We start from the raw sequence: 25,828 nt of genomic DNA, 5'->3' as shown, positions 1-25,828 counted from the left end.
TATGTGGCTGGTTGGCTGGCTTCTATTTTATGAAAGAAACACTCATTAATTTAAGGATTGTAATGAAGCTGTAGCTGTATTGGTGGGGCTATTTCTAATTTGTAGCAATGTCTCTTCCTGGCTTAGGGCTATGAAGGTGCCATCACTATAGAGGAGAGCTGTTCTAAGTATATAATGCGTATTTGAAAACTTGAACTCATTGACCATGATGCTAAAAGCACAAAAAGGGTTTAACAGACCTAATTATTTCACTGGCCCAGAATTTTGGGGCCATTAATCTCTGGAAGAGTCTATATGGCTGTTTTTCCTATGCCTTTGGTGGAAAATGAAAAATAGGTTCAGTGAAATCGTTTCAGGAGAAATGGCTCTGAGTCTTCATTTTACTTTTGAATGAAGGCTGAATTATCTCCTTTGGTCAGGCAGAAGATGTTACCCTGCTCCAGACAGATGGCCTGGAACAGCTCCCTGGGAGCAGAGCTCTGCCAGACACAGACATTTTGTCCCAAACACTCCTTACACCAAGCAAAGGGGGAGCTGGTAACAAATATTGTGCCATGACTTTATAATGTGGAAAGATCTTTATCAGTGTTGTGGTGCAAATGTGACAAAGGCAGGAAGGAGGTGTGGACTTGGAAAAAAGTACCCACAGTCAGCAGTCCAAGACCTTGACCACTGCCTAAGGGCTCCCCAGCCCAGTGTGCCTGGACTGTGGTTCCTGACTCAGAGCTCTCAGGACAAAGTGCTCAAGAATTCCCATGAAAGATTTCTGAGAGGAAACACAGCATTAACAAGAAAAGAAAGATCTTTGGCTTTTCTCAAAAACTAGAAATTGTGTGTTTGACAGGAAACAGCCTATCGAGTGTCTTCCCAACACGTGGAGCATCCTGGTGTATATTTAAGCTATTCCTAGAGTGTTCAATAAAAAGAAAGGTCAGATCCCAGCTGTAACCAGATGGATGGTTGACATGAAAAGGAGAGACCCAGCAAGGTCTCTAAAAGCAAATCTCCCACTGGTCTCAGGAACAGAAGATTTCTATATCTGACTTCCCTCAAACAAGTTCCACAATATGCTTGCATAAATCAAAGAGCTGCATATACACCATGCTGCCCCCCTTCACTATTTATATTCCCTTGGAATGAAAAATAGCTCACCACCTGCCTCATTTCTATCATAATGTAACAGGTCACAGAGTTAGCACCCTTCAGAAATGAATGGCAGAATTAAATTACAAAACTGGTCACCTTATACAACCAAGACATTTGGCACCTCACTTGAAACCTTTCCATAGGAAATACAAACATCTCATAAATAGATAAAAATGTTACTTCAAGTGTGTGTATAGTCACTAAAATACTTTCATTTCAAGCCTATATGTGCTAAAATTATGGAACTGTGTGGGTGAGAGTATAGGGATTTAATATTTTATCAAATTTTTAAAGTAAATTTATGGGAACAATGGAGCTTTGCTGATGATATGGAGTCTCTCTACAAGATATGAATTTGTTTCAACACCAGATCATGGGATTTCTTGGAAGAAGAAATGGCTAAGAGAAAAAATAAAATAACATTAGGCAGCAATAGAACATAGATACAAGAATTGGAGTAGGTTTGGTATCTGGAAGAAGGAACAACTTCAGAATAATTAATGCTTAATGTTAAAACTACTGATTTCAGTTGAATTAATAACAACTTTTGGTCAAATTAGATCCAACGAATCATTAGAAACACTTGGGAATTTTTTGACAATTATTATGAATTCAGAAGATCTGTCAGCTGGACTGAAGGGAAATGCAGTGAAGATGAAAAGAAAGGAAACCTGGGGCAGGCAGAAGGATGGAGAGAAATCACCACCACAGAGCTTTGATGGCAGCTGAGGGCGGTAGTAAAAAATAATATTATTGAGGACACATAAAGATAGACCAAAGAACATTTCATGCTATTTGTTGCCTGAAAATAATAAGTGTCCATGTGCTGTCTAAATTTGCTATTCAAGTTTTACTACTTTATTGGTTTGAACAAAGCAAAACTGGAGACAATATTTTAAGTGACTTTAACCAAATCAGTCAAGTTTAAAGAGTTTCATAAAGTGAATTCCAAACAATAAACAAAATTTTTTTCATTAATGCATTTGTGACATATAGAAATGTCAGCAAGTTGAAAAATAGTATTTGGTTAATTAAAATTAATTTGAAAGCCATGATTATCTTGTCAACAAGAGGTAACACAAAATACCTCCACATCAGCCTCTTGCTCCTTTCACAGTCTTTAAAGGACTAAGAGCTGAAAAGCCATGGGGAGCTGCTGGTTTGGTACCTCTGCAGTGATCCCTTATTGAGATTTCCCCATGGAGCAGAGGCAGAAATGTTGATTCTGCCTATTGTTGTATTTGCTTAACACATTAACAGAGGAATTTGGTTTCTGGGGCAGTCAGTGAGGCATTGTTCTTTTTCCAATTGAGATTAATTAGATCAGTGGGAATTTAGAATGAGCAGAAGCTGCATGATCAGGGACAAAATCCACTGCTTGCTTATTCTGCATTAGGGTTGCTCCATTGCAAATGCAGCCTGTCCAAATGACCAGTGCTTTCTATTACTTCTTCGGGAGTCTATCACACAACAGAATCAACGTGATTACCAGGAAATTTCCCTCAAAAATTAGCAATAAACTGTTTTAAAAGCTTCCATTTTGAGCAATGCTGATTTGAAGCATTCCAGGCAGTGCAAATAACTTCCTTTGAAATTAGGTTTTTCACTAGCATTACTGTGCCATTGAAAAAAGGAGTCAGTTAGAGTTTAACAAATACAATAAAGAATAAACTGAAAATAAAAAGGCTTGAGCCAAAGGTGGATGATGTCTAAAGGTTGAATACTGGCATGCTGGCACTCGGTGTGCAGGAGCTCCATCTGCCTTCCCACTTTTGTACTGCTGCAGAAAGCCAGAGTTAAAGCATTTATGGAATCAAAGTCAGCAGTACTGTGATGAGTCACTGTAACTCTATTCCACTCCAATAAGAGAGCTTTGTCCCTAAACCAAAATTACTAACTGAAAGTTACAAAAGACTTCCTAAGAAGAACAAGGACTTTCTGGAGAATGGATTCTTTCTCCATTAGTAAAGACCAAACATTTTAGAGAGTTTACTTCTTTCTGGTACAAGAGACAAATCAACAAATGATGCATGATGCAAAATAAACCTCCTGTGGAAAGAATAGAGCCAAAATTCTTGACATTTATACCAACTGAATCTTGTATCATTATGTATATGAAATCTGGATTGACTGAAAACATCTTATGTAAGATAGTGTGAAGTGAAAACAAGGGTAAGAAGAATGAAGATTTGAAATTCTACAAGAAAGGGTGCAAACTGGAAATGTTCTGTTTTCTTCTTCAAGTCTTTGCAGAACCTGATGATGACACAAGGCCCTCGGCTCTTGTTCAAAGAACAATAGAAGAAATTGAAGAAATGGAAGTTATTAGTCTTTAGATAAGGAAGAAAACCACCCCTTGGTGTCTGTAAGAGCAGAAAATGAAATTGCTATTGAACTGCATAAGAGCTTCCAAAATTCCAGGCAATGTTTATTTTCTAGCAATAAGCAGAAGACAGTAGGACAGCACAAAGCATTCAGCCCCTGTGCTGGAACCCTGCCATGTACAGGAGAGCTCTGCCATTTTCCTTGACCACTGCAAATGTCCCAAGCATGTGTTAAGCAGATTCTTCTCCAGTCTGAGCATGGGAAAGATGTTCTCTGGCTGTGAGAGCTGGCACATGCAGCAGGCTGGGTCACTACTGCTTCACACACTTGTGCTAACACTTGTACACACCAGAACCTAAAGAAAGCTGAAACTCCATCTGCTGATCACTGGATTGATCTGTGCCTAGAAGATTCCTCCAGCCCACAGCACCTCTCTGTACCAGGCATAGCTGCATGAGCTCAGTGTTTACTGATGGATTTGTGCCTCACCATAATTCTCAAAACATGGTGATCTCCAAGATAGCCTATTTTGTACTGCTACTTGACACACTGAAGAGCAGAGAATAAAAATACTTGGTAATTACCTGACCTTAAAGGAAAATTCTCTTGCTGTCATGCATCAATCACACTGAATTTTCCTGCTGCTAAAAACTGACCTTTAATTGCGAAGTGGGTATTTTTATCATATTCCAAATTTACAAAGTCTAATTTAATGCACATGATTCAATATCAGTGGTATCCACAGCACTGGGTGGAAAAGACTCATGCAGGATTATTAGGGAGGCAGAACCTCACAGTGTTCAGGACTCAGATTCAGAAATTCACTGAGATACTTTGGATCTTGTAGGTCTGTGACATTGAGAGCTAGGAAACTTGTCATAAAAACCTCAATAAAAATAATTTCTTCATGTTTCACTCGGCAAAACAAAAGAAAATGTTGGCATAAAGTTTTACTATGCAAAGGCATTTCCAATTGCATCTTCCCAGAGCTGTCAGTCTCAATTAGTTGCCTTGTGTAATAAATCTGGTATAGCATCATCTCTTTTTATTCACACTATCTTCATCTGCCTTGTGTGATTTCAGCACACACAAGGGATCACCAGAGAAGCTGTGCCCGTTTGCTCCAGCCACTGGATTTGTTCCAGTAAACCACCAGATGATGGTGGATCTTCAAGCCACTAACAACTGCAAGCTACTTGAATAGATCTACTTTAAACTGGCATTTCAAAGCAAGTTTTATCAGTTTCTTTTTAGGCACAGATAAGATCAGCCATCCTTCTTAGCAAGATGGAAAAGCCAAGTCCTCCATGCTCCCAGAAGCACAAAAATAAGAATTAAATTAGGGTAAAAAAACAGTAACATTTACTTAGCAGAGAGATTGCACTAGTATGACAAGTTAGATAAGAATGCCTTGGCAACCATGAGGTAAATGGTCTCCTCACCAGAAGATCAGATTCCAATATCCCTGCTCCACTCATCATTTTTAGCCTTGTGACTACACGAGCAAGACTGGACACCTGTGCTGGGCAGGATCAGAGCTTTGGGGATCAGCTTTCAGGTCTGAGAGCAGCATTTTTCCGAGATCACCATGGCATTGGCTGAGGGGGAAAAAACAGAATGAATGAGTGTGATGATTCAGGCTACACAAAACAACAAAGAGAATCCTGAGCGACCTTTCAGGGGGAAAGACACAAGAAAAAGTGATGTGTGTTGGTGTGAGCAGAAAAGAACAGACAAAATTTGCTCTCAACAATATCAGAGTGCAGTAATCTTATCTCCTACCTGTTACTCTCTCAAAAAATCTCCAACCAAAAAACCCCAAACCATTACAACTTATGTGTAAATAAATACATTAAGTATCCTGGCTCTGTTAAGAGCAGGTCTCCCAGGAAAAAAGCTTCATCTTTCCTTTTCTATTTCAGTAGAAGAAGACAGAAACACAGTTTCTGTCCTGATCAATGACTCAATATTCTAGAGAAGTACATTTGGTTTGACACATTGAATTTTCTCTGAGGAACATGTTGCTAAAAGTCCTCATATTCAGCTTCTACTTTGGTCGGAAATAAGCTTAACTTTTAATTTCTCAGATATTTATAGAGTGAGACCAAAGTGACATTAAGAAGTGTGATGTGTTTGCTGTTTTTAAAACCATGGTGGTCTACAAGCAGACCACTTTGTAACATCAGCTGAAAAAAACAGACAAATGCTATCAACCACAGTAAGAAATCATGTATACAGAGTGATATAATAAATATGGAGGATGGTGATTTTTGAAGGGTAAATTATTTCAACAAAACCCTATCTATTTTTTTCTGAAAAAAACAGCTCCAAAAAGACTGTGATTGCAAAGTAAGATGGAGCAAATGTAGTTGTCACAATCAATTATTGTCTTTCAAGTGCAGGAAAATGACAAATGAGCCATTAAGAGCTGCTATTCTTTATTTAGAACTAAAAAAGAGAGAAATGAGTCTGCAAGGGAAAAGATCTCAAGCTTTTCTGCATGTTGATTTATTTCAAGTGAAAGTTATGTGAATACATGGAAGAAATATCTTCTGCAAGGTGTTCATCTTGGTAACCCTGCAGACCTGCTGCGTGAATCTCGGTAGGACCAGTTTATGTTAATTTGTCTGTGGAAACTGGAAAGAGGATTCTGCAGCTGAGATTCTTTTTTTAGCCAGCTGTAGAGGTGATCTTCAGCAAAAAGCAACTTTTTAATAGCCGGTGATGTTAAATACCCTGAGGATGAAGGAATTAGCTGTCAGCAGAGAACTGACAAGACACAAACAAGCCTTTATGTGTCATCCTAGTCCGTGTGAATGCACATAAAATCAAAACATTTCCACAGGGCAACTATCATGGGTAAAAATGTCCGTGGTGGGCAGGTGGTGGGTGCAGGCAGAACCCTCTGAGCGCCTCCACTCTGTGTTAACATAGAAATAAAAGGCAGGTAGAGGGTGGTCCCTGACCACAACTTCTATCAGCAAATTATGTTCTCCTTTATCAGCGATTAACCAGGAATGACTTGTTAGCACCGGGGGCTGTGTGAACACGGGGGGAGGCATGTGGAGCCCCCATGTTCGCTCATGGAACCGCACCGGGAGGAACGGGGACAGCGGGAACACCCGGAACATCTGAGCACCGGTAGAGACCGGCACACCGGGATCACCGAGACACCGGCAGAGACCGGGACACCGGGACCGCCCGCGGCCCCTCAGCCCACGGCGAGGGGCGGGCGTGGCGCTGAGGGGGGGCGCGCTCCCATTGGCTAGCGGAGGGAGGCGGGAGAGAGGGAGCCTTGTGATTGGTCGCTACCCGCGGCGGGGCGGGGCAGTGTCTCGCGAGAGCCGCGCGGCAGCCGCGGTCTCGCGCGGCCCGGCCCGGCCCGTCCCGCCCCCGGGTCCCTGGGCCGGCGGCGGCGCCGCTCCCGCTGCGGCGGCCCCGGTGAGTGGCTGTGACCCGGCCGGGCCGAGAGGGAACGGGGACAGGGCCAAGGTGATCGGGTCCTGACGGTGGGAGGTTGTCTTCGGTGCTTTGCCCCTGCTGTCTGCTCGTCGGACCGCGCGGGCACGGCACCGCTCCGTGAGGGGGTGCGCGCTATGGCCGGGCCCCATCGCCCCTGTCTGTCCCGTTCCCTCCTTGTCTCCCCGTTTCTCCTTTCTTCCCCGTGTCCCCCTTCCCTGGTGCCCCTCTCTGCCCCTTCTTTCCCCCTTTCCCATCTCTGTTTCCCCTAAATCACCCCCTCTCCCCCGTACCCCCTTTCCCTTCCTCCTCGCCCTTCCCTGAAGGTCCCGGTCCCTCACGGGGCCATGGTCACTGGGTGTTATCAGCCCTCATCCTTCTTTTTTACTTTCCTTAAAGAGCATGGTTGTGGCTGTTCCTCTTCGGTAAGGCTGCACCTCCTCCTTGGAAAAAGATAATTGAGAGAGGAAAAGTTTGGCTGGTGGTGGAAGGGAGTGGAGGAGGTTCCTTTGAAGTAAGAGCCAAAGTAGATTGTGACTGGACTTTGCATCTGTGGCGTTGCATGTTTGTGTGTCCGTGTGTGCCATGGCTAAATGTGCAGTTGTTTTATGGAGCCACAGCTCTGTGAAGAGAAGCCCACAAGTGCAGGACACCTGAAAACCATCTCTGGACAAATTGGAAAGCTATTGGATATTTGTGTGTGTATTTTGTCATTTCTCAACTTCTGATTAAAAAAAAATCAGAGAAGGATGAGCTTTCCTTTACCTTGTCTTATATTGTAGAGGTATTAATAATAAATACTCAGGTTATGCCCATTAAAAATTTTAACACTTTTCCAGGCATTATTTTAATGCTGATCACAGAAGTAGAGTTGGGAATTGAAATGGCTTCATTTCCTTGCTCTTCTGGTCTAAGAGAGCTTTAATGTTAGGAGTGCCAAGGGCCAATATGTGTGCCCTGTTCCCTAAAACAGCTAATAAAGAGACAATGGTTAAAAACCTCTTAAAAACCTCACAAATGTGTTTTGTTCCAGAAGGACACAGATCACTGCTAAGAGCTGTTATCTGCAAATCAAGGGAACTCCTCAAACTAATGAAGTAGTTTGATTAATAGTATGGTTGGGTTGGCACTCTTTAGCTGGAGTTTTGTGTGCCATGCCTATAACCAGATGGGATTTATGATTCAGGGCCTTCACTTCCAATATTTGTTATGATTAGAAACCTCTCCTTCAGTGAAGGATTGAACTAAAATAGAAAATGTTATTGGTGGGAAGCAGTTCTGAGTCCTTGCCTTTCGTTAATGGCAATTAATTTATATACACAAGTCTGTAGCAAAATGGTAACTTTAAATTAATGAATAGTCTGGGTTTATTATGTTTTTTATGAGATTGTTGAAAAGATGCAGCATTGCTGTTGTTGTTTAAATCTAGACAGCAGAATAATGACTTGAATTTTGGTTATATCTGAAAAACAAGTTGAATAAAGTCAGGTTTCAGATACAAGTTAATTTTTAATTTGCCTTCCTGTTTTTGTTTTCTGGTGTTGAAATTGTCAGTTAAAGCTTGACACTTTGTTTTTTCTGGTTTTATTTTTAGTAGAGCAAGCTGAAAATCTGCTGTCTTATCTAACCCTTTATAAATTTTCTCACTGCAAGTTTCAGATTTCTCATATATTAGTGTAATATTTTTAAATGGCTTTACTGCCTATCTATCCCAATTACCTCTTCAAACTGGTAAATTATTCCACCAGTTTTATATGGGAAAGCACTTCAAACTTTCATTGCCTTTTGTCTTACTGCCTTAAAAGATAATGGTGATTTTAAATCACCTGAGACTAAAATCCTGTATTAATTGTGTGTTTTTCTTATCTGTGGGTTCTTCTTTTAGCACATGGGACAGGATGTGGGACATCAGTAATGGTTAAAAGAAGTTGCTTTTATTTTCTTCTTGTAGTGGCAATTTTGACAAAATAATCCAAAAGGTCCATTGAACATGTATGAAGCTAAAAGCATTAAATATAAACAAATATAACAAAGATTTTATTATTTCAGGTCCTGTAATGCACTAAAGCTTAATCCAGAAAATAGTCCAAGACTTGCTTCTAACACAGCTTATGGTGTGAATGTTCTGGGGACTTTGTATGTTAACTGGAACAAGTGTGTTTAGATAAATTATCAGAGAATCTGTGATCAGGAACTCTTCCTGCAAAAGAAGCACAGCTACACCTTGGTAATACTGGGCTTTTCTCCTCTTTCTGTCTTCTAGAAATGGCTCTGCTCTGCGAAGAGGCCATGCAGTAGATGTGGTGCTTAGTCATGGCATCAGAACTGTGTAAAACAATCTCTGAGGCAAAGCTGGAAAGGCACAAGAACTTGTTCTTGAATTACCGAAATCTCCATCACTTCCCTCTGGAGTTACTGAAAGATGAGGGGCTGCAGTACTTGGAGAGACTTTACATGAAGAGAAATTCCCTGACCACATTGGTACGACAGTCTCTTTGTTGCAATGTTTACTGTCTGTGTGCTTAGCAATGCTGATTTTGAAACAGAAAGAAAAGAGATTATATTCTAGATAATCTGACCCTGAATGATGCCATCAGCTGTAAGATGTGAGTATTTAAACTTGCATAGGTCTTGTAGAGAATAATAAATGGATGGATGTTCATGACATTTTATGGTTACCCTTCTCAAGCTCTCAAGACCTCCTGGGGCTTTTCTTGTCAGGCTTGTTGTTCTGTAGGGTTTTTTTTAGCCTATACATTTTACTCACATAAGTGGTCAGTTTCTCCTGTTAGATGATGCTATGCAGCCTATTCTACATTTCTTCTACACTTCTTCATTAGGCTGAATGACTTTTCCCTTGGTGTGTGCTAATTTCCAAGGCAATGTCAATCCCAGGGTCTAATTCCAGCCCTGCTGTTAAGGTGCCAGTAAAAACTTGTATCTATGGGCTGCTCTTGACAGGAGAACACAGTTATATGTCACAGTTAATGTGGGATTTTCTTCTGGGATTTCTTCTTGTTTTGTTGTTGTTCCCTGAACTGAAGAAATTCTCACCCTGAGTCAATGTTGTGACCTCAAAATTCAGTGTGAGGCAGTTAAATAACTGTGAGAGGTGTTCTGAGCTGGTAAGACTCTATAGGCTAGAGTCAGAACTTGCCACTCTCAAGAGGCTCAAATCTCCAAGTTTTCATTTGTGGTTGCTTGATTGGTTTGGATTTGTTGTTTGTTTTGTTGGGTTTTTTTTTTTTGGTGGGCTCTTCCAGCGTATGAGAGGTAGAGGAACTGTGGGGCATGACTACTTAAAATTCACCAAAATTGTACAGTTTTCAGGGTTTCCTAGAATGAGTCCCCATACTCCACTTTAAGGGCCAAAAGCTGAAAGGATTCTGAAGATTTTATGCCTTTTCTTCATCTTGAATGAGTCACTTAAGTTGACATGTACTGTAGAGAATTATTTTAGCACTCTGGTTTTGGGCAGTAACTTAATAATGTGCAATAATTTAACAGGAGAAGAGGATTCATGGTTACAAATCAAAACTGCTATAAAATTAGCCAAAGGCTGTAAACAGCTCTGCCTTGACACTTTGTGAAATTCAGTGATGATTTAGTGCAGTAAGTTCACAAACTTTGCACTGCTCAAAAGATGAAACAATAAGGAGGGTTTTGTATGTAAGCGTTAAGACCTAGATAAAGAAACTGAAACAAAAGTTAAAATGTAGGTCATGCTTAGGCAAAATTGCTTTCAAACAGCGTGAAGCAGAGCTTGATTAGATTCACAGCAATCAGGATAACTTGCTCATAATGTGCCTTGTTGGGCTCTCATTCAAGTGCTCAGCACTATTGTTGGAACAAGGCAAACAAATTTGGGTGTCATTCACTGAGCATCTGTTCTACAGAAGAGATGTTGGAAGTTGTAGTGGACCAAAATAGATCAAGTCAGCAGCATGTTACAAAAAAAGGCAGATGTCTTTTTGGAACGTGGAAAGTTTCACAATCTCCATTAAAAGCAGAAGGAAGTAATTATTGATGCTGTTAAAGCACAAGCTGGAGCAGAGTTTCATACTCAAGAGCAGCCTGGGTGAACTGGAGAGAACCTAGAGAGCAGCAGTGAGGGACCTTTAGAGAGCATGTCCTGAGAGAAAAGGTTAAAGGTGATGGAGAGGAAAAACCAGGAGGAGCTGGGGGAAACAGAAATCACAGATATTTTTACAGAATATAATTTCATAATGAGGTTTTTCGATGTCCGCTACTGGTAGGACAAGTAGTGCTCTCAATTTTAGTACAGTCATAGGAAGTCAGGTACACTGGGGCAGTGGGGGGAGTGGAAATCTCAGCTGAGAATACTTGAAAACAAATTATTGAAGGAAGATGTGTCTTATACTTCTCTAATGCAAGGTGATGAGCAATAGCTCATCAATAAGCACTTCAAATTGCATGAGCATTATTGAAAACCATCAAAACAGGACCTGAACCATATTTGTCTAAAATTAGGTGGTACTTTTGTCCCACTGGTTCATTCCTTCAGAATTCTGAAAATAAATGACTAAATCAGCTTTTGTTCTTTACTCTTCTCAAATGACTCTTGTCCTTGACAGATGACTTTTATGAAATGTCTGGGATAGTTACTCTGACAGAATTTACCTTGGCTAAGAATAATTTCATTTTTGTCTCCATTGGCAAGATGGAAGTGATGGAGTGCTGTGACATAATGAATGGATCAAGGAGCCATACAGCACACCTGTATCCCAGCCCCAAATCTTCCCACTTCTCAGTTCATCTTTGATCACATGAACCTTCCAGTACCCCATTTCCCCATCTATTAAAAGCAGATAGTTGTTTGCCTTGTTAGCTCTGTCGGAAGCAAGATCAAGAGTAATTGATTTTAATTTCCTACCTCAGAATGCTGTCCTGTTCTGACAGAGCAGCAGGTGGGATGGTGGCAGCAGCTTGTGGTTCAGGTTAACATGCTAATCGTACTAAAGGCAGTAGGATGGCAGTGAAATGGGCTTTTCCCACACTTTGTCAGTGTGGGCTGGGATGTTTTGTGCCTGAGCCCATTTTCCCGCTTAAGCTGCGGTGTTTGCCCGCTCGGGTCCGGCCCGGCCGGGGCGGTCGCTGCACCGCGGCGGAGCTGCCGCCAGGGGGCAGCGCCGGATCAGCGACAGCGCCTGCCGCGCGTGACGTCACCGCCGCGGGGCTGAGGCTTCGATCGCTGCTCCGAGCAAATGCGGGCTCGGGGCTCGGGGCCAGCGCCGGGCGTGCTTGATACCTGAATATTGCCTGTTTCTCCATCTTCACGTTATGAACACAAAGCCATCCATGCTAGAGAATATGGCTATTGAAGGGAACATACATCATGTTTATTCACATGAACATTTCTAGTTTTAACAGGAATTTAATGATGTGATCAAGCTGCTTTTGAAATGCAGTCATTTCTGCATATATCAGTATTGTAACTCTTTTTTTTTCATTGAAACAAATCTATGTTAGAGCAGGTTTTTTAAGTAATAAAACTGTCTTAACTTTGAATAATTTTGAGTATAGTTTCCAACACGACATCTGAAGCTTGTGAAGCCAATTTTGTGATATGTGCTCATGGTTATAAATGCCACCAAGGAAGAGAATTACAGCTAGGGATCAGTTGGCAGTTAAGAAATGATATGCATATTAATATGTAAATATGAAAATCTAGTTTGATGGATTCAGCAGTTCTGGCTTGGTGGTAATTGATCAAGCTACACAAAGATTGTAGGTCATTTCCCAGTTTAGCAGCATTATAAAATACATTCTGGTTAGACATCTTGTGTAGTTCTTGTTCTGCTTGAAGTCTGTAAAGGCTGCAACTTCTTAGCAATCTCTTCCCTTCAACTAACTCATTTATCCGAATATATTTTCAAAAGGAGATGAGGTAATCCATCTTTTCAGTCTCAGAAATCTGACTCCCATTTTGCTGAGGACATGATAATTTCACTTCTAAGCTGTAGTTCTGTACAGTAGTGAATTGCTCACCCAGGATACATCTGAGATTGCCCTGATGGACATTTGGGGTATGGAAACAGGCTATTGTATAGACATTCCTTGTTGCCATTTTTCCTGCTGACATGTTGTAGTATGATGATTAAAATGACTTGGGTACACAATGTTTGTGTGTCTGGTTTTTGTTTGGAAACCTAAAAAATCTCTAACTCTCTTTCAGCCAGAAAACCTTGCACAGAAGCTTCCAAACCTCGTGGAATTGTGAGTTTGTGTAGGAGTTCTAATATATTTTTATTATGCTTATCCGTCTCATCTTAAAATAATCTAGAATCTATTACTTGCATATAATTTCTCTCTTAAGTGTGGAGGGCTTTCTTGGAGGGCAAGAAAGGGTAATTTTTTGTTGTTGTGTTTTCTTAATTTGTTTGTTATTGGGCTTTTTTTCTGATGGAGGTGTATTAAGTCCAATTTTAATTTTTTAAAATTTCTTGTTTATTGTATGTGAAGAACTTTATACCACTGTGTATACTGCTAAGAGAAAAAAACCTTACCCCATAATTTCTGTGTAGACTTGTCACACTGATAAAGCCCTGGAAGCTCCCAGTGCAGTGGTCAGAGGGTGGTGACAGAGCCAGAGTAACAGGTTACAGCCTCCAGCCCATCCCTTGCTGCTCATTCCCACCCCAGCTCCCAGGGGTTTTATGATCTCAGTCGAGCTGATTGCAGTAATCAGTTTTTGGAACCAAGTCGCAGATTGTCAAATGGGAGTAGGGATGAGCACGTAGGGGTAGTAACTGTGGAATGATGATTGCTGTAGGCAGAGCAGTTTATCCAGTCTTGTCCAAAAAATGGATGTCCCATGAACTGGATTGTTTTGACAATTAATTTAATTAAGCCCCTGAGACAATGTTTTCTTCCTTCCCCTTTTTTTATAAAGTTGTGATTCCCTTCTGTGGTAGGATTGGCAGTGGGGGGTTAAGAGGTTTGTCCTTTTCTCCCTTTTCAGCCCTTGGTCTCAGTTTCACATGAGTACCTGGTGGAGCATTGATTGTTTATTTCATGGCCAGCTCCCCACAGGAGGTGTTTGTCTGAGGAGTCCATGCCCTGATCTTGGCATCCTCGTGTGGCCCTTTACCCCACCTTGCTGGTGCCTTGTCCACAGTGTGACTGAACTGGTTTGTAGGTCACTGCAGTCTCTGACTCACTCAAGAGCAAATCCTATCTGATTGTGCCTCTGTCTTGAGAGCAGTAAAATTAATATTTTTATATTTGATATCATGATTTGCCACTGGGCATCAGGAAACCTCTGTGTTATTTGATACTGCTTTTAGGGAAAACCTGTTTAAATTACAGCTTAAAATAATTTCTTACAAACACTGATTTATAGGAGTCAAGCCTAATTATTTGGTATTCAGCAAGCTCAGTTGTCCCACCCTTATCCCACACATTCTGGTGGTCTAGAAAGAGCTGCAATGGGCCTGTGGTTCGTGTAGCTCTAATAGGACAAGTCAGTTTTTAATGAGACAATAAAAGGTGTTTTGTTGTCAGGGAAGAGACCACAAAACAAGGATTTATTTAAAGAATAATTTGGTACAGTAGCTTTCAGTTTTGAGAGACAAATTATTTTGATTTTCCTACAAGTTATTACATCCTTAGTTATTTCACTTGTGTGTCTTTCTTTGTATAGCATGCTCCTGATGCTGGGCCATGAGGTGTAGCTCCTCATAATACAGGGGTTTTTTAGCTTAAGTGAAGTAGTTCACAAATATTTTCAGGAGCTGCAGCTGAAGGGATAAGAGAATGCTCATCCTATCTTTCTACAAACATGTTTGCTATGCTTATGTTTGTTAAGTTTTTAGCAAACTACAATTTTCAAAGAGAAAGAGAAGGTTCAGGTGCCCCATGCAGTTGAAATATTTATACATTTTTTCCCTTGTTCTGTCTCCCTGAAAAGAGAGGTTCCTACTTTAGGAAATGCTCTTGGAATACAGTGGGAAAAAACATGCCATGAAAATCATTCCGTGTGTGCCTAAGCAATTGAACACTGAGTACTCAATATTCCTTTGCAGTTGGATATCAGGATTGGAAAATTTTGTTACTGTTATTTTCTACAAGATACAATTGTTCTTTTGCAGCAATGATGCTTGAAATCTGAAATGTGTAAAATCTAAGATCAGTGTTTATGTTACCAGAAGTACTGGAAGTGCTCCATCAGAGGGTGCTGAATATTCTTAGTGAGAGATCTGGCCACCCTCTGTAGCTGCATAAATAACCATGTGCAAGATTGGGTTTTTCTTTTGTAAAATGTACTTTAAGCTTGAAAAACCCACTTTGAGTGAATAGATCATGTGCTTATTTCTTCACTAAAGGTGTGAGAGTTTATGTGTAGGGGAAAATGTTTGTAATTGTATAACTTGTGTGGGTGTGGGCTTTTTTGCTTACCTTGGCCAGCATTTAGTGTCAAATAACCTGGTGATCAAATATGATTTATTCTGGTTATTCTCTCTGCTTATTCTTTTCCCTTTTTGTTTTCCTCCATATGACTTGCAAAATTAAAGCCTGTTATTATTGTAACTGTGAATGGTTTGTTTTACATAATTGTATGTAATTTTCTTTTATTTTTATGGTAATCATTTAATAATCCAAGTGAAACTTAAGTACCTGTCCATTGCCAGTTTATACAGTTTCCACAGCTTTTGTGGTCATAGGGAGGAATGGCTTTGAGGGTGCTCTTTCAGTCTGAAGCTGGATATTTTGCAAACTGATTATGTAGCAGAAGTCCTTGAGGGTAACAGGTGGTGTCCTCTGCTTTTTCTCCTCCCCCCAGGTACCTTCATTCAAATAACATAGTTGTTGTACCTGAAGGTAAGTAATCTACCAGCTCACGATAAGTGGCAGGAATCATAAAATATTCATTTTTCTTCTTTTGAAGAGGCCTATTTTTCCTTTATTTTCCCATAAAACATTAAAGATTTTCATACGAAATATACCAGTGTAGCTTTTAGTTGATAATGTCCTTGTTTATGCTATGTTAAATTCTTTTAATGAATTCTCAAATGCACCTAAATGCTGTTTGCTCCAGTTCTAATTGCAGAAAGTGAAAAGGCTAAATGGCACTCATCTGCAGAAACTAAAAATCCAGAGTGTCTGCTGCTTTCAGGCAGTTACCACACTGAATATTCTGCTGCTTTAGATCATGACAGATTTGAAACCCAAAGGAGCAAGAACTTTTACTAGTTTCTTTTCTTTGTCTTAATTGCAGTGATGCTCCAACCTGAGGAATTTGTGTTCAATTTATGCTCTTTTTGAATGTAAATTGGATAGAGTCAAAGGAATAGAAGTGGTTTCAGAGCAGAATTGTGTGAGGAGGGTCTGGATGTGGTGGTGTTTGCAGGGGTCTTAGGATGAGGGAAGAGACAAGAATGTTGACTCCATGTTTCAGAAGGCTTGATTTATTATTTTATGATATATATTATATTAAAACTACGCTAAAAGAATAGAAGAAAGGATTTCATCAGAAGGCTAGCTAAGAATAGAAAAAGAAGGATAACAGAGGATTGTGACTGACTGAGACAGTCTTAGCCAGCTGGACTGTGATTGGGCATTAATTAGAAACAACCACATGAGCCCAATCCCAGATGCACCTGTTGCATTCCACAGCAGCAGATAACCATTGGTTATATTTTGTTCCTGAGGCCTCTCAGCTTCTCAGGAGGAAAAATCCTAAGGAAAGGATTGTTCAGAAAATATCATGGCTACATTTGGAGATGGGAGTCCTGTGTACATCACCGTGTTTGTCCCCCTGTGTCACTGCCAGCAGAGCTGTTGGTGAGCTAGAGCAGCATTTCCACAATTGGTGTCACTGAGCTCTGAGACCGGCTCTAGCACCTCGAGATGTGCTCGCACACAGCTGCTGGGTGCTGGGGCTTGTCCTCCTCTCACAGTCCTGTGAAGGTTTCAATGTCACTCCTGGGTCACATTGATGCTTTAATCTGTTCTCTCACAAGCCATTGGCTCCCTGGTTAAGCTGCAGTTTCTGGACCTGAGTGACAATGCCCTGGAGATCGTGTGCCCGGAGATCGGCCGCCTGCGCTCCTTGCGGCACCTTCGCCTGGCAAACAACCAGCTGAAATATTTACCTGCAGGTGAGTGCAGTGTCTGGGGGCTCACAGCCCTCACTCACACACCCTGCAGCCTCACTGCCACGTCATCTGCTCTTGGTGCTCCGAGTGCTGCACCCTGCACTTGCAGGATTGCAGTTTGTACTGCTCCCAGTGGGCTCTAGTTAGGGAAAAGCTGTGCTCCGTGTGCTTGCAGAGTCCTGAGAAATGCTGCTGAAGTGGGAAAATGTATTTATTTAACAGCCTTTGCCATCGTATCAAGAAAATATTGAACTTCTTTGAGAAGGCACAAAATGCCAATGACAACTGTCATTATGATAAAATGATGTTTCTTCCTATTTTCCACAATAGAAAGGATTCCGGTCTTTCCTTCCTTTTTTTTTTTGCCCAACAGCCCCAATCTCATATTTTCTAAAAAGACACATGTCTAGTAGCTTTGCCTATGGCAGTTCTAGCTCATTGTGACAGTAGATAACAAATGTTTGTCTTACTAGTTTATAATAAAAAAGCAGAACTTATTCAAAGTAAATGTGACACAAAATCAGAAAAAGTTGGCCATAGGCAGATTTTGAATGATTTTTTTTTTGTCTTCTAAATACTTTTGATAAGCAGATATAACATTATTATTCTTCTATCACCCTTATATCTGTTCAGATAAGATGATGGTGATTTTCAAATACTTTTTTAATTTTGGTTTTTAATTTTCATTTGGTGTATTTGCATTTTTTGATCTGCAGAGATGATAAAAATTTAAGGCTATGATTTCAAAAACTGGTCTAACTTAATCTAACAGGATTAGCTCTTGGCTCTATTTTAACTAATTTCTCAATGTGACCTTCATGTGTTTTAAGTTCACATTGTCTAGAAATGTTCTGCAAATGCTCCTTGAAGTTTTGGGTGCAGAAATCTTGCTGTCCTTTCCTTGCACTTTTCTAGATGCTTAAAAAAAGTCAAAGGATGGTTATGATTAGAAAGAAAAAAAAATGTATATGACTATGTAAATGCTCTGGAATGAAATTAGATAAACCTGTTAAACATTATGACCCAGGGCCAATAAAATTTCCATCAATTTTCAGATGTCCTACATTCAAAAGAAAGGAGTGACTTGAGTGTGCTTTATGTTCCTCAAAGATAATTTACCTTATGGTGCTGTACCATGAAAGAAAGACTTGTTCAAAGAAAAAGTGACACATTTTCTGCAAAACTTCACACATTAACTTAAAAAGGTTCCAAAAAAGACTTTCAAAAGGATAATTTACATTACTGAAGAGTTGATTTGGAGTCTACCACATTTGATTAGGAACTGGTATCAGCTGAGACTCACTGCATTAAATTTCTCCTGAAGTTTATAGAGAATTTGGTCCTGAGCATTGTCCCTGAATGTGTTTTTTGTGTGCATGACAAGTCTGCATGCTTAGGAATTGCTTGTTCACTGGGGACTGCAGCAGTGTGTGGTCTCTGTGGTGGAGTCCCTTGTGCCAGTGCTGGTACTAATCCTGTCCCTGTCAGTGGTTGGTAGCACAAGTGTTACCAGCCCAAGCAGGATTAGCCTTTCACTCACACTGCATCATTTGCCCACTGGAGAGTTAATCTATTGCACTGTTTCCTAAACAGAAGTTTAGGAATTCCCAAAGAGGGCTTCCAAGCATGTTTTCTTAGATGTTCTCTGTAAAATTGTGAAGACTTCAAAGACTTCATTAAAAAAAATCTTAAGAGTTTCAAAATAACACTTATGTTCAACAATTGAAAAAGGGGAGCAAAACAATAAATTTTGATGAACTGTTTCATCCTTAATTATACTGGTAGCATGAATCTTCATTATAGTGTCAGCTAGCATTCTGTTGGGAAAGCTGGCAAAGTTCAGCTGAACTAGGATGGGATGTGATTCCACTGCAGTGCATCATTTTACTGTGTCTTCACTGCTTCTGTGCAGCAGACACTGCACTGCTAGGGAAAGACAGCTCTAAATGGCTCTTAATTTATAATAAGGAGCCATTTAAGATATGACTTAGCTTCTACTTGTGCAGAATTTAAAGATCTGCATTTAAAAAGTGCTTTTGGGTTTAGATGACAGTCATTTATGGAAATTACCTCAGAGTGGTTGCACTGGCATTCCTCTTGGGTCTCCATTCCCCGTGTCTGGTGTTAAAAGTACTGTCAGTTTTTTCAAAATTCCATGGATATCTAGGAAGATACTCTCGGTAATATCCGAAATCAGTTGCTAAAAAATATCTTTCTTACAGCTGCAGAACAGTTGGATGGTAAATGTTTGCTATTATGTGTCTGAACAACCCCACTGTTCTATGGCATTTTAATTCTTAAGAATGATTCTTTGCTGTGTCTTCCTTAATTGTGATTAAGAGCTGGAAGAAACAATGCAATTAATAGCATATGTTGATTCATTATGCATTTTTAATGGTTCTGTTCCACAATTGTGCTCTTAATGTTCATTTTTAGTATTTAAGATTTGCCTTATAGAAATCAAATTTTAAACTAATTGAAGCGGTGTGCATTTAAGATTTAGATTTAAGCCTCTGGTCTGATTGTAGAGATTCTTCAGACTCTGATAGAAGTTGAGTCTGTGCTGTGGTTTATCTGCGCTGAGATGGGCAAGGTTTTAATCTCTGAAGTGCTTGTTTTAATAAAACATGGGAGAATTTAATAATGACACCCACTCTGCTTTTCTCAGGTATGGTCAGGATTGTTAATGAGTTTTAAAAAATCATTTTAAGGCAGGAGATGGGGGAGAACGATAAAAATACATGCAGCAGTGTGGAGACATAAGCTTTAGCTTCCTGAAGAAATCAGGCAATAGAGGACTGCTGATGGAAAAGGGGCATTAGGTGCAGCATGGGAATGGTGTCCCTTGGAGGTGGGGAAGCACCTTCTGTGCAGTGGCACTCTGGTAGTGTGAGTGAGATCCTTCCTTTGTGCTCAGCAAGTGCTCCCAAATCGCTGCCACCCTCGGGGCAGATGTGAGCTTTGGCCTCAAGGCTCTGTTTGATTTGCCACTGCTCAGGGGCTTCCATCAGCCTCCTGCAGCTGTTGTGAGAGCTGCTCGGGGTGACTCGGCTGAACTTGATGAGAATTAAAGGGAAACATTTGTCCAGAATAAGTGTGTTGAGACTGAAATATAATAGCAAATGGCTGGAAGAAAATGCTTTGTGGAATTCTCTTAATGTCATATTTTGAATATACTTTAGATAAGATTAATAGGGGGACCAGCTTCTGCCTAATGCAGAGTCTTCAGTATCTACATTCTGGGGTAATCAGAATCCCTGAGAGGTTCTGCCTTTCAGAGACGAGCTGATTAAAGAGTTGCAGATAAGTAAAAAGAGATTTAATGTTCTAAAGTTCTCTTGAGGACTTGTTTTCATTTAAATGCACAACATTTTTTTGTTCTGCAAATTGTAAATCTTGTAGCTGCTGTCTGTAACAGTTTCTTAGTTCATTTATTTGGCTCTGGTAAATGCAGTTCTTGAACATGAAGTAAGTTTTGTCAAGTTTTCTACTATTTAAATGTAGCACTTAAATAATCTAAATTCTTGAGGGCCATTTGGAAATGTGTGACACCAAAGATGTTACTGGAAGAAGTCAGCACAAATGAAAGATGGTTATTTTATTTTATTACATTAGTTCATGTAAGAGCTTGACTTAGACATGACACTGTGTTTTCACAGTAGCTGAACTTTATTTTTTCAGAGATTTCTCCTTTTGTTCAGTGAATTGATATTTCGTTTTAATTTAGAATCGTAGAGTTAGTTCTATATGCATGTACTGTCAGAAGGAAATCTTCTGAATCTTTCTGAATTCTCTCACTCACAAATTACTAACTAGAAGGGTCCCCTTTGTTTCTGATGGTTATAATGATACTTCAGCTCCTTTCATTCTTGAGAAATAATATTTCTCTTTGTGTAATAGTTATTGTGTCATTTGAAAAAAAAAATCCAGTGAGATACATTATAAAAATTATTCTTGAAGAGTACCCAAGTCAAGGTTCTCTGTTTTGCTGTTACCATTTAGATTTGCTTTGACTTTAGCTTAGGAGTCTTTTGAAGTGTAGTGGTGGCTCCTCAGGTTTACATTTTGGTCTTATAGCTGGAATGCGTGTTTGGGGAACAGATGACTTAAAAGAGGGTGGGTTATACTCAAATTTGGATTCAAGTTTCTTATTTGACAAGGATTAGATTTTTTTTTCCCATTATTTGAGAGGTACTTCTCTTTAGAAACAGCAAGTTTTGTACCATCTTGTTCTAAGATTTAATTAAAAGTGAGGTTATGTTTACTCAGCACATGCTGGAGTTAATTATAGATTTACTGAAATGAAAAGCTTAATGTTTTGCCAAGTCAAGAGCAAAAGCTAAGTAATTAAAGAAGAGGGTATGGTTTATGCTCCCAGCCCATCTTTTGGCAAAATTCCCTTTAAGAAGAGGGGAAAAAAAATCAGCAGTTGTCTTTACATGGGCTAGACCATGGTTCCCTTTGTGTTTGTTGTTCAGGAACTTTAAAAACCAAGAGCTGAGTGCATAGACCAAGAAAAAAAAAAAAAAAAGTGACCAAATAATAGCAAGTTTGTTGTCAGCAGTGGGATTGCTGCTTGTTGGAATGGCAGAGGAAGTGCAGGTGATGGAGCAGCTGCAGGTCTGCAGGGATGCAGGTCTGTGCCAGAGTCCAGGGCAGGTTCCTCCCAGCAGAAGCAAAGTGTGGCTCCCCTGCACATCCACACCTCTGGGTTGGCTCTGCAGGCTCTGCAGCTTGCATCCACTTGTTGCCATTTTGCTTCCTTCAGGCAGACTGGAAGAAAATGAATTTGTGTGCCTTTGGTGTATTTAAAGTGTAAACTGCAGCAGTGTTAGGGGAGGTTAACAGCACAGAGACCCTTCCTTTCAGTTCTCTTCAAATCCTTTTCCTTTTTAAGGCAAATTGTTTTAGAAATATAATCAGTTTAAGACTCATTAAAATACATTTGTAGGCTTATAAAACTTTATCTTCAAAGCATTTGAGAAAGATCCTGTGAAGCTGATAAGGGAGTGTTATCCTCATTTTACAGAGTGGAAAAAAAGTGTTTTTAACAGAAGTGATTTGCTCCAGGGCACAGCAGGAGTCAGTGTTAGCCAGAAATAGAACTTGGGTGTTCCCATTCCATTTGTTAAGACCACACCTTTTTGAGGCTGATCATATTTAATGTTAGGGAGGATTGAGTCTTCCCACCCATTATTAGGAAATTAATAATTATGTCTCCATAATGAATAACCCTCTAAGTTAATAGGAAATTAATAGCAGTAAGATCAGTGAGTTTTGTAACTGAACCAACTTGTGCTTCCAGAAGGCTGGAAGAGTTCAGGAAGATGAATTTTGAAATACATAACTTTTATAGATAAATACTACATCCTTTTCTCTTGCGCAGGTAACTTCAGTGCAATGACAAGGAAGGTTCCATCGTTACTAAAATTATAAATCAAACGATAATTGTTGATTGCTGCTTTGTCTGTTTACACAGTAACCCTTGGAATGTTGAGTGATTATTGCAAAGTCTGCTTTGCTTTGGCATTTGCTTCACTAATTGGGGGCAGGAGAAACTTCCAGATATGAAAACCGCATATTCATTTCTCTCACTTTTTTAATGTTGCTGTAAAGTACAATATCTGTATTTACTATTCATACCAGTATTTAACTGGTAAAGACTTCTTGAATACCCAACTTAGAGTTCTGAATAGAACTCAATATAAGGGATTTCAGTTAATCTCAAGTAAAGGCACATAAACACAACTTCTTCCCTCCCTTCTTTTCACAGTAGATTTCCACTGATGGGTGCAGCATGCCAGTAATTAAATTCTTACTCTAGACCCTGGCATGAAAGTATGTGGTCCTTACTCATTTTTTTGAACTTGTGCTCCACATTTTGATTTAGAGGCTTCAAAATCAGGGGAATAAATTTGGCTTCTTACCTTTTCTCCCCAGATTTCCCTTCTGCTTTTATTATTGTCTCTGGTTAGGGCAGATTGCTTTGATACTTAATAAAATTCAAAATTTTTTTATAGTGGTTCTGAGCTTAAAAGCAAAGGCACAAACTGATGCAGACCCTGTTCTTTTTTCCAAGTTGGCATAACCTTAGTCCACTCTGCTTTCCTAATTTAGTAACATGGATAAAAATATGCACGACGGGACAGGTTTGGTACGCCAGGCACCCATCCAGGAGCGTGGTGTTTTTAAGTAAATGGACTTGTGGGGATTTGAGGAAAACACAGATTAGGTTACATGAGCTTTGCACTCTGGAAGTATGTGACTATTTAAAGGAGCATGGCCTCCTAAATAAAAATGTTAATTATTATAATAATATGTTGTTTTCTGTGAAGGAGTTGATGCCTAATTATTAAAAACAAGGTTTTCTTTGCAGAGATCTGTAAAATATATGCTCTGTTTCATAACTCAATTCTAGCTTCAGTTTGCTTTAGAAAACCAAGGGTCAGCATACAAAGCTTTACATTACCTCTTAGGTTCAACAACAACTAATTATAACTTTTTCCTAAATCAATACAAAACTTACCCACACTTGCCTGTTACTGTGTAGTGTTTTTCACATCAGGCTTGGTAAGGCTTTGGTAATAATGCTGTGTTAATCCAGAAGCACAATAAAAATACCTGATAGTATCTCTAAGTCATTCCTTAGATTTCTAGGAGGAAAAGCTTTTAAATGTTTTGGCTTTGTATAAACTCCAGTACAGCTCTATCCATGCAGTCTTTAAGGACTAAATTTTTTTAAGGGGAAAAAAAAAGGAATTACAGCAGGGAGGAGTCAGGAACAAAATGGCAACGTGGATGGGAAATGATAGGGGTTGGGCTCTGAGACAGCCAGAGGTGACCAAAGCACAGGGCCGTGTATTGTACAGCTGGTATTCCTTATGGATTAACTTCCATGCACGTCCAAACACACTGGTACCTATTTAATTAAAGGATGTTGGTTGCTTGAGATTTTATAACAGTCTGCCTTGCTCAAACATTTGGTTTGGGTTAAAATCTCAGGAGGACTACTAGTATTTCTGAGTGCTTGAAATTTATGGGGAGGGAAGTGAAGACAGAGAATAAAAGAATTCCACTAAATTCCTGGAAATTTTCCTTAACTGAAGTTTTTCCTGTATACCCTCACCTGTATAGAATGTCAGAATGAGTCATCTGTGCTTAGAGCTGCTCACTGTTCTCTCTTTGTCTGCTTGCCCCTTCTTAGTGTTATTTTCTTTTCCACTTCCCCCCTGTTGAGGGGCTTTTAAAAGCCTCTTTGTTACTATCATACAACATTTTTCAGTGTACCAGGAAGGTCCGTAATGCCACTGGATGCTGGTAACAAAAATAGTATAAACATAGCAGAAAAATTCCAGACCTATATTTTATGGTTTAAAATGTTGTTCCAATGTAGGCTTTTGTTCCAACACTTCGTCCAGATGGGATTCTATTGGGTGCACTGGAACTGAAATATTTCCCGTAACTGTAGCAGAAATGACGTTAAGAAACAAAAAATCCAACAAAAGTATCTCTTTGAACAATGGCCTGCGGTATTCCTGGTATTCCTCATTCTGGTGGTGCACAGCAGGTCCTCAGAAATGCATGTGCTGAGTATGTATGTGTTGTAATTCAGTAATGTGAAAACTAATGGGAACCAGTTGGAGGAAGCCATCAGTGTCTCTCATTGTAACATTTAAATTAGAGATTCAAATATTGCTTTGTGTATCAGGCTTATTGGACTAGAAAATTCCATCTTAAAATTTGCTATTCTAATTTTGAGTAATCACTGGAAAATGTATTTAGAAATTAGGCTCCTTTAATGAGCATAGGCTTAGTTAAAAAAAGAAATTGTGATATGGTTCAGTGCATTATATTTTCAAGTACCTGCAATTTTATGAAACAGATTTTAACTTCTGTGGTCATTTCATATCAGAAAAAAAGATGAGGCACACACTGAAACTGAAGCCTGACATGGAGGCTTCATGTCAATAACTGGAAGCCTAAAATCCTATTGTAGCACAAGGTAATGACCACCAAGTGTTTTCAGTTTTCTAATATTAGCTTTGTAATATTTAAAGGTCACTCAAAACTGTAACATAACTTTATTGATTTTGATTTTTTTTTCTTCTTTCTTGCACATTTTAGCAAGATTATAATGATTTTGGCTCAATCACACTTTTTTTTCTTTTGGCCTCTAGCTTTGGTGATGCTTTAACTTGAAAAAAATCTGTGCCTGATTGAGTTTTGACTGTATTTAAGCATGAGCAGTATGCTGATGTAATTACTGAGTTCATTAATAGATCCAGGAATGTCTGGGAGCTGGGTGCTGTACATCAGCATCTCAGACATCCTTGTTTTGTTGGAATTCCTTTGTATGATCTGGGCAGAGACTTACTAAAATATTCCCTTTTTATCTGGCAATTCTTCCTGGCTGCCAGATTGTAGTGATAGTTACGGTGGCATCACCTGTCTGGACAGAGACATCTCAGAATGACATCACCTGAGTTCTGATCACTAATTACTTTATTAATAGATTGTTGAGGGTAACACTGTATCCATGTGAGGCTGCCTGTGACTTGCTATTGCCCGATTTTTTTATTTTCAGTTCTGATTTTATTCTCAATTCCAAATCCCAGATCCTCATGTTTTTCATTTAGAAACTGGATTCTGAGAATGGGCCAATGCTGCCATTTGTTCCCTTCTGTTCCATGTGAGATCCTAGTGAAAGTTTTCCATGCATCAAACTCACAGAATTACCCCCTCCAGCCCCTCCCCATTCCTTCCTTCCTTTGAAGAGGAGC

At 39.7% G+C, this 25,828-nt stretch overlaps 1 protein-coding gene across 8 annotated transcripts in view; it reads left to right on the top strand.

Moving 5' to 3' along the window:
* The first annotated feature begins 6,779 nt into the window (after positions 1-6,779).
* Positions 6,780-25,828, top strand: part of LRRC28 (leucine rich repeat containing 28) — a 52,398-nt gene continuing 33,349 nt past the window's right edge. The window contains exons 1-6 of one of the 8 annotated variants that reach the window (XM_071441249.1): positions 6,780-6,912; positions 7,330-7,444; positions 9,194-9,411; positions 13,127-13,167; positions 15,734-15,771; positions 16,914-17,051. In XM_071441249.1, coding sequence (XP_071297350.1) covers positions 9,229-9,411; positions 13,127-13,167; positions 15,734-15,771; positions 16,914-17,051 — 400 coding nt within the window. In that variant the 5' untranslated portion in view covers positions 6,780-6,912; positions 7,330-7,444; positions 9,194-9,228. The other 7 variants (XM_071441251.1, XM_071441250.1, XM_071441252.1 and 4 more) reach the window with 7 other exon arrangements.

The sequence above is a fragment of the Agelaius tricolor genome, unplaced genomic scaffold, assembly GCF_023055355.1.
Source record: "Agelaius tricolor isolate 1412-34295 unplaced genomic scaffold, bAgeTri1.0.p SCAF_16, whole genome shotgun sequence".
Lineage (NCBI taxonomy): Eukaryota > Metazoa > Chordata > Aves > Passeriformes > Icteridae > Agelaius > Agelaius tricolor.
This window is presented reverse-complemented; position numbering and strand designations above follow the sequence as displayed.